The sequence below is a fragment of the Hakea prostrata genome, chromosome 5 (genome assembly GCF_041222555.1).
Source record: "Hakea prostrata isolate BN-2017 chromosome 5, UWA_Hpros_2, whole genome shotgun sequence".
Taxonomy (NCBI): Eukaryota; Viridiplantae; Streptophyta; class Magnoliopsida; order Proteales; family Proteaceae; genus Hakea; species Hakea prostrata.
Genome location: NC_142604.1, coordinates 5,959,390 through 5,970,799, shown reverse-complemented (window position 1 = coordinate 5,970,799; position 11,410 = coordinate 5,959,390). Strand labels below are relative to the sequence as shown.

The 11,410-nt window shown below is 38.1% G+C and overlaps 1 protein-coding gene across 2 annotated transcripts; it reads left to right on the top strand.

The window, feature by feature from the left end:
- The first annotated feature begins 2,824 nt into the window (after nt 1-2,824).
- LOC149014663 (MAR-binding filament-like protein) lies at nt 2,825-11,255 on the top strand. 2 transcript variants are annotated; one of them, XM_089155726.1, is made up of 7 exons: nt 2,825-3,292; nt 3,436-3,641; nt 3,774-4,071; nt 5,763-5,870; nt 9,962-10,197; nt 10,294-10,419; nt 10,838-11,255. In XM_089155726.1, the coding sequence occupies exons 1-6, from the start codon at nt 3,071-3,073 to the stop codon at nt 10,400-10,402; spliced, it is 1,179 nt and encodes a 392-aa protein (XP_089011852.1). In that variant the 5' UTR covers nt 2,825-3,070; the 3' UTR covers nt 10,403-10,419; nt 10,838-11,255. The 2 variants fall into 2 exon arrangements, with proteins under 2 accessions (XP_089011852.1, XP_089011851.1); XM_089155725.1 differs by lacking the exon at nt 10,838-11,255 and having other exon boundaries at nt 10,294-10,812.
- The last annotated feature ends 155 nt before the right edge of the window (nt 11,256-11,410 follow it).

The following is an 11,410-nucleotide window of genomic DNA, read 5'->3' as shown; positions in this document are numbered from 1 at the left end:
TGGAAAATAATTTTCTTTAAATGTTTTTAGTGACAAATTGGACTAATCCGTCTAATGAAAATGCTTAGACCTTGTATCTAGTATGACATCTAATAAAACTGATTGGAGGACAAGAATCCATGTAGCCGACCTCATTTAGTTAAGACAAGGTTTATTGTTGTTGTCTAATGGAAATTCAATTTTGGAGTATCTATGCTTTTCAAACATAAAATGGGGGTGTTAGTGCTTGCCTCTATTTTGATGTGCCAGTACAATTTGCTCTAAAAATTGTATGGTTCATTTCTATCCACAGGAAATAGCAAGTGATAATGAGATTTGAGAAAAACCACCAAGTCGTTTTCTCATCCAACTAATGATTAAAGAGAAAATCATTGCACATATGTAATAGAGATTCATGTGCAATATGCTCCGTTCTTAATCCTAATGGTTCTGCTGCCCATATTCTTTTGACCTATTTGCATGTAATGAACACATGCCATAGTGTCTTTGTCTTATCTCTGCAAAATTCACAAGCAGGTTGCATTTCCTTCCATGGGGATATAGTAGACTTAACCGGTAACCCTGCATGCATAAAATGCCAAAAGAAAGATTTAAAGTTAGGTAGAGTAGTGAATTTTTCTTTTTCCAATTCATGTCTTGCTATTTTGACAGAGAATTCATCAATAGGAGAAATTAGGGAGACCTAAGAGTCAGTAGATTGGGAGAGAGAGATAATATGGAACCAAATGGATTATAAATATGGAAGTGTGTGAGGTATTATTCCCTGTTCAAATGCAAAAGTTGTGACATTTATATATAATAAAAGGTTTCCCCCAATGAAGGAAGAACAATTTCCAACGACCAAGATCTTTTAGTGCTTTATTTTGATTAATTTTTACAAGTGTCAAGAAGGACGAGGAGAATAAGCAGAGACAACCCGTTAAAATTCATCGAGATGCCAACTTTCTTTTTGTATATTAGTTCTATAAATTTTTATTTTTTTGGTAGAAAAAAAGGGTTTTGGTTTTGAATATCCAACACAAAAGACTTGGAGAAAACTTAATGCTTATATGTGTTCACATGCTCTTGATAAATTCCATACATCAACAAGGTACTCAAAACATATTGCTAGTAAACCCGAACCAAAACCGTTAGTCAACCCAATTCTAAACCATCAGCCTAAACCCAAACCGCATCGGCCGAAAACCATTGTTTTCTTAATGGGCCGTGTTTGGGCTAAGTGTTTTTCAGCCCGAAATCTTTAGGCCCAACCCAAACCTTTAACACCCCTACAGCCAGGCATGACTTGACTCATGAGTCACCACCACATGGGTCTTTTGTAATTATATTTCACAATGGTTGACTAGTTGGATCCCACACGTCCATTCGACCTCCAAATCCAAGCCCTTACCACTCAACCTACTGGGTCTTCCTCTCACAAACAACAACCATTACACACCCTTATAAGCTTTTTCGGCCCTTTGGGGATACTATAACATGATTGTCCACTCTTCTACTCCCCCCCCCCCCCCCAAAGCTTCCAGAGGCCATGTTGCATTTACAACATGCGATCTTTGCATGTTCACCTCCAACCCCTCTTCACCTCCCTAGTAAACCTATATCTCTAATCAGGTGGGAACCTCCACCTCCGGGCAGGATCAAATTAAATGTGGATTGTTCTTCATGTCTTAATCCAACATGTTCAGGGATTTGTTGTATTGCTCGTGACTCTTGTCATTAGATGGTGTTTGCTTTTGGATAAGGCACGGGCTCTCAAGATTCTCTTACAGCCGAGGCACTAGCAGTTTGTCGCGGTCTTAGCCTCACTCTTGACTTCCAGATCACCCATTTCCAAGTGGAAAGCGATAACCAGGTGCTTATATTTTCCTTACACATCTGGAATCTAGTGGAAGTTGGAAAGTCTCACACCTCATTTCCGACATTCGTAGGTGGCAGCGTCCTTTATTGAATGTTCATTCTCCTACATCCCTTGTGAAGCTAACTTTGCAACTGATGAACTTGCTAAACTCGCGACCCACTCTCAGGATTGGTTTCTGTACCGTTTCTCCCCACCCCCCCTTTTTAGCTTGGGTTTTACTCTTCGACTGTTCAACGTCTAAGATTCGCCATAGATTTCAGTTAAATAAATAAAACTTTAATTTTTCCAAAAAAAAAAAAAACTAGTTGGCATTGCTTGCTTACCTCAGCCCTCCGGCAGCTCTATCCATTGAACAAGCAAAACGGGAGAAGGTACTGACTTCTTTCAACTTTATGTTGACGGCTCGTGGGAGAAAAACTCTTCTTGAGGAGGGAGAGGCTGTTTAATTTGGGATTCAACGGGAATTTTCTTGGCTGCACAATGCAAGTTTAGTTCAGCCCAATCTGCTTTGATGATGGAATTGGGGGCCATCCGTGATGGTTTTTTTCTAGTATCTTTTCTAGGAGTTTCTGCAATCCAAGTAAATTCGGATTGCCACTCTGCGGTTTTAGCCTTACAGGATTCGTCTATCTCTTTAGATTGGTTATGTATAGGTCTTGTATATGAGATTAAACTCCTTACTATTAGGTTTTCTTGTGTTCATTTTCAGTTTATCCCTAGGCATCTTAATAGTTTTGCGGACTATTTAGCCCGTGGGGCGCGTATGTTTCAGTTATCTAGGGTGTGGTGGGGTATCCCCTTTGTTTGTAATTAACTCTTCTTCTCTCTATGGGGCCTCTTTCTAGGGACCTTTTCATCTAATGAAAATTTCCAGTTTTTGACCAATAAAAAAAAAAAAAAAAAAAAAAACGGGCAGCTGCGCCTGCGCCAGCGACCGTATTGACAAGCGAATTAGAGAGAGATTTTGCGTGGACGAACAAAACTGCCACGCTGTCCGTAAACTCACATTCACGGCTTCACCGCAACCCCAGTTTCTGCAACTTGTCAAATTGGATTTCATGCCTGCAATTTTCGCATCTGCAGAGGTGAGGAACGGTGTTACGTGGAATGGGTAGAGGTTAAAGGTTTGATTGAGCTCGTTCCATCTGCTTCGGAGCTTTGAGTAGAGTAGGAGACGGTAAGGGCTGGTGGCGATTTGGAAATTAGGGTCTGATGCAGACCCTTGCTTCTCTGCTTTCGCCGCCTTCTCTTCCTCTCTCTTCCCCTCACCGTCATCCTCGGTCGGTTTCCCTCTTCTCTCTGTCCCAATTCCGACCTACTACAAGTAATCACGCCAGAAAGCTTCGGCCAAGTGTCTTTGCTTCGTCTTCTTCTGCTTCTTCCTTCGATGAACTCAACGCCAATGGAAAACCGAACTCTTTCAACGCCTTCAAGGTCTGTCTTGAATTCTTTCTCACCTTGCAGTGATTTGATTCGTTTTAATTCCTATAATTTCGCTTTCACATAATTCATCATTTTTAACGATGATTACAGTGCATTTCATTTGCAATTCATACTTTAAATTTGTTGTCTTTCAGAATTCTGTTCTCTTGGATCTAATTCGCGATATAGAACCTTTTGATGTGAGCCTTATACAAAAGGATGTCCCGCCCAACACAGTGGATGCCATGAAAAGAACTATCTCCGGCATGCTAGGCTTGCTCCCTTCTGATCAGTTTCAGGTTTACATTGAGGCTTTCTGGGAGCCCCTATCCAAATTGTTGGTTTCTTCCATGATGACTGGGTATAAAATATTCGTTTCCTGTGACACTTTTTCTTTTGTGGCAATTTTATTTGTTATGACTTGAATATTCTCTGCGTTGAATTGGGGAAAAGAATGAGTAGTTGTCCCTCCTTTATATATTCCAATTTCCAGGTATACACTTCGCAATGCCGAATATAGGCTTTGCCTTGAAAAGAACTTTCAAATGGACGAAGGTAATTTTGAGAAAATAATTCCAGAAAATGGTAAAGCTGATGCTCACAAGATATCACTAAATCGTGGCCGGAGATCATTTGATTTTTCTGGAGAAAATGATTTGTTGGGTAAATCTGAAAGATTTGAAGATAACCAATCGTATGAGGATCTGGATATTCAAGGTCTTGGTGAAATGACACCTGAGGCTAGGCAATATATTCTTCACTTGCAGTCTCGTGTTTCTTCTGTCAAAAGGGTATGTACTGCCTTTCGAACTAGTAGTAAGCTTTTTTATTCTGTCCATTAGTTATTCTTTTCCTTTTTGTTGTTTTTCTTAACTGCTTCACTTTTGTGATGACTCGCATTGAATAAACTTATCACTATATGACAAAGGCAGTTACAGAAAGAAATGAAAGCGTGTTCTAAATGGAGAGATTTCTGTTCAGTGGCATGTAAAATACTAGATGATATTATCTTCTTCTGTTTCTGTTTCTGCTAATTATATTATATCATATCATATCTAGCTGATGCTCATAGGTATTTGACATATATATTGCATATCTGTAAAATATGCATGTCTGCAAGCTATTTTGTGGTTAGATATTGTTCAAAAAAGCTTAGATATTTTGGTTCACTGTGTGCTTCTTTTCTTGATAAGATATGAGAAAATCATTTGAGATTCCATGACCATGTTCAACCAAGGCTTTTCGGTGCTTCAGTACAGATTTGATTCAGATTAAAAGAACCAAAAGCATAGCTATCAAGGCCGCAAGGCAACCGTGGCACAGTGGAGAGGGTTTAGAAAGCAAGGGAATGCCAACAAGGTGGCAAGGCGCCCCCCAGGGGTGCTTAAGGTGACCCAAGAGTTTGGATTCTTGGGTATCACCATGCAATGCCTAGATCACTATGACTAAATGTCTAAAAGAGCTAGGCGCATACTTTGAATATCTAAAGGTTATTAGTGAGGCTAGACATGCAAACCTTAGGGCTTGGATCAAGTACGACTTCGAATAGAGCCTGATTAGAAGGCAATACATGTAGCCTACCCCGTTTAGCTGGGAGAAGGTTTAGTTGTAATAGTTTAGTTCTTAGATATTCCTGTCAAAACCAAAAAATTTGTTACTTTTCACAAGAAACACTGTGAAATGATATTGTCCTCAAGTCCGATTTGAGAGTGAAGATATACCCCCTTAAATTCTAGTCAATCATATTTGGTGCATTGCCTTCTGTTCCCCTTAGCAAATTGGTTGGAATGTCTGTTGGTTTTTCTTTTGAAATAGGTTGTTGAGTGATTATTGTGGACTAGATTTATTTGTTTTTATCATTGATGTGTAAAAAGACTGGCTTTCTGGAACAAACTTACAGATGCAGTTGAAACATATGCTTGTCACAGAATCTGAACTTTAGTTGTCCAGAAAGTCATAATGAAAGTAGTTAGGGTCTTTTAGTTTAAGACTCAGAGATCTTCAGTATTTCAATTTATTGATGATTCTCTCAAGTTACATAGTTCAGTACAGCATCAACTGTCATTTCTGCACATTCTGACATATCTCCATCTTTGTTATATTGGTTTTGCATGTGTCTCTGATGCATGGAGGAACCCTATTGATTTTGCTACTTATGTGAGCTATTATATTAGTGCATGTTTTGGACAGTTTCAGAAAGACAGCTTTTAGAGATTTAAAGAGCCAATTCAAAGATTCCATGTGATGGAGTATTTACTATCACCTAGCCAATAGACAAAGAAGCTCAGGGGCAGTAAAGATTCTGTCGCTAGAATTTCATTGGACCTGCATTTTGCCTCCCCAAAAGCTGGCATGTGGATTCTCCAGAAATTAGCCCCAGAAATAGTATATTTTCTCTGGAGTAGTGTTTTTGAGGTGTATGATTACATTCTTGTAGTGTATCTATTATTCTGTATTTCATTACCTTTTTTGAAATATGAAGGAACTGCGTGAAATCAAACGGAAAAATGCTGCACTTCAAATGCAACGATTTGTCGGGGAGGAAAAGAATGATTTGCTGGACTACCTAAGATCATTGCAACCAGAAAAGGTTTGCCCTGTAGTCTTTTTTTAGAAGATGTAGAACCTAGTGTTACACATGAAATACTTTTGAGATATTGTTGTTAATTTACTTTCTCTGAAAATTTTCGTTGTATGACATTAAGATTTTAAAATTGTTATGGTAGTTTGTTACTTATCTTGGATCATTCTTTATGAAATCTTGAAATATTGATTGTACTATCCTCCTTTAGATGATTTATTGGATCTTTTCCCATTTCGCTCTCCTTTTCCCTTTCATTTTCTATGACTAAGCAAGGTACTAACGGTCACTTCAGGTCTGGTCCTGATGAGTTGATATAAGGTAAGTGGTTGAGAAGCAAGTAATTAGTAAACAGAGGGAGCTTATACTCTTCACATTGCTAACTCGCTTTCTGATTACAGAATCTTACTTGTGCTCATGCTTTGGGTATGGTTTTGATCCTTGTAGTCCACCTGCTGGTCTCTTTCATCATTGATAGACATCCATGAACTGTTGTTTGTTTATTAGGGGTTATTTCTATATTAACACAACTTCTTCATTTTTATGTTAATACACAATTCTTCTTTCTTTTCTTAAACCAAGTAGTTGCTTGTACAAGTAAATTGGTAGACTTCTGATAAGCTAGTAAAATTTCTTGATTCCAACCTGTAGGGTTACTGGGGCCTCAGATATGAAGACGGGTATCAGAGTGAGGAGGACCTTGGCATATCCCAATACTGAAGGGGGATTGAAAACACGAAAAATGAATTATTGGTAACCCAGTCTTCCCAATATTCACTATGGGTTAGATTTATTTAATATTATGTGTTGTGTCACTTGAGGCTTGACAATTTCTGATCGGGATGGCTCATTTATTTACTTCCAGAGTGGGTTCTGCATCTTGTTTAGGGCTAGTTCTAGATCCATGATCTGTATTGGTTCATGAGAAAAGGAAGGTGTGGATGAGGGAGAGAGGAACAAACTAAATTTTGGTTGAGGTATTGGGCACCAAATCACATTAATTTTAGTGGTTTTGAAGTTGTCCTATTCTAAGGGCTGCTCAATTCAAAGCAAATAAGTTTCATTTTGACTGTTTTACATGTAATAAAGAGTGTTTTACTTTCTGATTAGTACTTGTAAGTGTAATTTACAAAATCTGTTCTGAACTTGGAAGGTGGAAGCAGGAGAGAGAGTTTTGAAGGTCCCATCCATACCCCCAAAAAGACAATTTTTATAGTTTCCCCATTTCTTTTTTGTATGGCATAGATTGGATGGTTTTCTTGATAAAGCTTCCTCTAAATGGAAGTCCTTTTTTTTATTAATCTTCCCTTGAGAATCCTTTAACTTGAAAGTTACGCTTATGAACATTTTGTGCAGCCTTGGCTGATTACTCGTATTAATTTATAAATCTTGGGGCAAAACCTTCTAAGGTTGCAGCTTAGATTCTATGGAGTATTGAACAGATCTTTCTCAGATTCATGGTTTGCATTAAAGATAGACTATGCAAACTTGTCCATGGTGAGATTCCACCCCTGCTCATCAGGTTTTCAGCCTCTTTCTTGTTTTAGAAGAAATTATAAAATTGACACTCATTTGAGCCCTGGTTCTATCTTCATCCTCTCTCCCATCGCTTACTTTAGAGTCATTATATTCTCTTTTCTAGCTTAGCTATTGTCTTTTTCTTCTTCCACATGAGCCCTGAATTATGGGAGTTTGCGAACCTTGGTTGACCTACATACATAGAAATCCTTGGGAGTCAACTCAAGGAGCTTAGAAGTTTTAAAAGAAATTTCTCTCTTTATTTGATTCATTCAGTTACTACGAGATCTTTCACCAATCTAGGATCCCATGGTGCTGCCCTGCCTTAGAAGGTGGCCCCTGCTGCAAGCACCATGGGCAATTTGCCGTTGTGGCTGCATCTGCCTTAAAGGATTTTCTCTCTGTAGCTTATACCAAGGTCATAGATTTTCAAAAGATTTGATTCATCCTGTTACTAGAAGGATCGTTTGCAAGCCTATGATCCCATGGTAAATGCCCTGCCTTAGAAGGTGGCCACTGGCTCACTACTGCACATTATCAATTAACTGGTAGTTCTTTGTGCCCTTTGTGTAGGGTTATATATGTGTTGAGCTTTTGATCCCATGGGCCATTTTAATAGGTCTATAATATGGGCCAGTATAGTGTTTATATTTCTTTGTTATTTTGTTATTTCACCTAGTTAATATAGGTTACCTTATCATTGAAGGATTGGGTTGTTTCAGTTTCCTAGTCAATTTAGGTACCTTATTAGTTAATAATTGAGTAAGGCATTTCCTTCTAGTACTTGAGTCTCGTATTACCTCAACTCCACAGAAAAGAAGGGGGGGGGGTTGTTGCAGGTACTCTCAATGCAAGGCTGGACGTGAAGGACCTGGCAGCAGGAATTTGTAGTACATCACACAATGATGTTTGGTGAAAGGGGAAAAAGAAAAAAAAGGAAACACAAAGGGTAAATGGAAGACTGTATAGAAGGATTAACAGGATTAAGTCTGTCACCATTGCTGTCAGTCTTCTTACTGTTTCATAGCCTAGGCATCTCACCCTCCCAACTGCATATTTGAAAAACTAGCAAGATCTCGCCCCTTATCAAGATGAATTGGTATATGACATTAAAAAAAAAAAAAAGCGTTGTTGCGAAAAACTCAGCCTGAGATCCTGGTGAAATCACAAAACTCTTGGATATCTCAACCTGATTGAAAAGAAACTACTCTTGTTTATTCTTGAATACTATGATGTGACATTCATATGTCTTGCAAATAGAGTACAATGCAACCTGGCTCCCTAGGATCAGGAATGGACTTGATCTAACATGTCACATAGTTCATATCAATAGATAAATTTCCAATATTATATTGTTGGGACATGGAAGAATATGGTGTCTATGACATGTGTATTGTTCATTGAAATTGGGTGTTTATTTAGTATGCATTGTTCATCGTGCTTTGTAAATTTTACTTTTGAGTCTCTTTACTATTTCTTAAATTTTTACACAATGATAATGTATTCTCATCCATTGTTGTTAATTACTTGTTTTATTTTTTAATATTACATTAAGTAAACATTTACTGCCAGCAAAAGGTGCATATCCAAAGACTGGTTCTCTGACCTTGCTCAACTTTATCTTACAGCACCTAATGGTTTTAGCTAAACTCAATTTGGCTGTTTATCAACCTAATCCTTTATCTATGAAACCAACTGATAGCATCCAAAGTTCTCAGTTTCTCACAAATATCCCAATATAAAGAGAACTCCCATTTCTAATCTAGAATATAACTAAATCTGAGTAAATAAACTTCTTAAGCTGGATTCGAAGTATTCCATACAAATTTTCATGCGTCAACCAAATCTGAGTAAGTACCTTTTTGTTTAGTCTTCACCTCAATGAAGAAAATGACCCTACATTCTCTGCAACTCAGATATGAATGATTCTCCAATTAGAAGCAAAGACTGGTGTATGCAGCATTGGCCTTTTTAACAGGAGCTGATCACGGGGCCAACAAGATCTTGGCCCCACTTAATCTGATCCTTATCTCCTCTCTAACCAGCAAGAAAATCTGGAAAATATGGAGAAATATCTAGAAACTATCTTCCTCCATATAAATTAACCATGCTTTATGGGACTGAAAGTTGGGAATTGAAGTATCATGTTCATTGAAGTCTTAAAAAATGATGTTAGGCTCGTGGTGATGGTGCAAATTGTAGCCTTAAAAGGACAAGATGAACTTTAAAAGAAGAACATGGTTGCGCGGATGACTGACTTGCTTCACATTTACCATAAAGCATGATGGTCATCTACTTTTTATGTTATAGGAATTTTCTGTTGTTCAATAATTTTTTTATTTGGAATTCTATTGATTCTTAGAGTCATTATGTTTCTTGACAATGTTGCGGTGATATCTTGCACGATGGATTTGCTATTTCCTCTGATAAATTGTGATTACTGCTTACGAAAAGTAGACTGAACTTTCCTCGTGATGGTTTTTGAATATGAACATACTTCAAAGAAAAAAGAATCTGTTGAAGGGCTTGTTCAGCGACTTTATCCTGTGCCTCATATTGTCATACTGTTGTTTTGTGGACAGGTGGCTGAGTTGTCAGAACCAACATCCCCTGAGGTGCAACAGACCATTCATAGTGTGATACATGGTCTCCTTGCAACCCTTTCTCCTCAGATTCAATCAAAGGCTTCTCTTTTCCAAGATACATCAGTTGGTATTAGGAAGGATGAAGATAGTACTGAAACTCTTGAGAACGCTTCCATTCAATTCCAGCCACTCATTTCAGTAACTCGGGATTACCTTGCTCGCCTGCTATTCTGGTTAGGATAATTTTTCAGTGTTTTAAGCTTTTCCATGAATATTGGGTTTTGAGTATTAGGCTTCTAACTTGTGTCTTTCTTTTCCCCTGATTTAAGGTGCATGCTATTGGGACACTATCTCAGAGGTCTAGAATACCGTTTGCAGCTGATGAAGCTTCTGGCTTTGGCTGGTGATGCAAGGTCCAATGATGCTTCAAGTGAATGAATTGCTCAGGAGCCAGTGTAATTTCTCGGTTTCCTTTGTGGTCTGGAAGTAGATAATAATTCAGTGGTCAAACATATTTTCTCATGTTGGGGTTCTTCCTGAGATTGCTGAGGCAGGTTAATCAGACCCACTGTTCTAATGAGGCTTTCTGCAGGTTAAGAGCAATGCTTGGCCACATGGTCTGACAATTATGACCGTTCCATTGTTTGTTGGCTTTGGTTTTGTATCATAATATTACAGGTTCCTACAAATGATGTATGTTTGTTTCACTGATGGCTTGAGCCTTGAGATGGCTATAGATAGTATCCGTCTTTGACCAATTTTGTTTATTTATTTAATGCAAGAGAAGTGCAAAGCATAAACTCATTTAGCTAACAATGTCATCTGAGTGGGTAGGTACAACCTAATTCCAGTTTGCCATTTCCTTTTCCGTAGCTAACATGGCTCAAAGGTGGCTGAAAGTGGATGGATTCCTGGACGCCAGGCAGCACCGGCAAGGCCGATCGAGGCAACTCTAGTTGTCGAGGCACTTAATGTACACAGGCGATCACCTGGGTGATGCCTTGGTCACTATGTTCTTGATAATTAGGCTTGAAAGGGAAATTTATCGATATTCTCTGACCATATTTTGTTTATTTAGGCTTTCCACTTTTCTCATGTATCGAATAATTTTGTCTGACCAAAGCTGCAATTATTTAGGACTCTGCTTGATTGAGCTAGTTTTTCTAATTGAATTGGTCTTACTTTTTCGTCTAGCTAATTTGAAATGTAGGGAAGGTGAAATTAATAGAAAAAAAATTCTGAGAGATGTAAATGTAATAATTTACAATCTAGAGGGTGTGTATGAAATTTAATTCAATTAATTAACATTTTAACATTATTGTCAATTCCTTTCTTTACTGGGACGTCAATGAAACTAAGAAGTCAAATGGGAGTTCAAAAAGATTAGGTTATAACCACAAAAGAGTTGATCAGTTGGTGATGATCAATGCATTTGAGTGAAGAGAT

What these genes read in the sequence shown, in the direction of transcription:
- LOC149014663 (XM_089155726.1), top strand. Translation starts at nt 3,071, where the DNA reads ATGCAGACCCTTGCTTCTCTGCTTTCGCCGCCTTCTCTTCCTCTCTCT. An exon ending in ACTCTTTCAACGCCTTCAAG is followed by an intron (nt 3,293 to 3,435) that starts GTCTGTCTTGAA and finishes GTTGTCTTTCAG; the next exon opens with AATTCTGTTCTCTTGGATCT. An exon ending in GTGTTTCTTCTGTCAAAAGG is followed by an intron (nt 4,072 to 5,762) that starts GTATGTACTGCC and finishes TGAAATATGAAG; the next exon opens with GAACTGCGTGAAATCAAACG.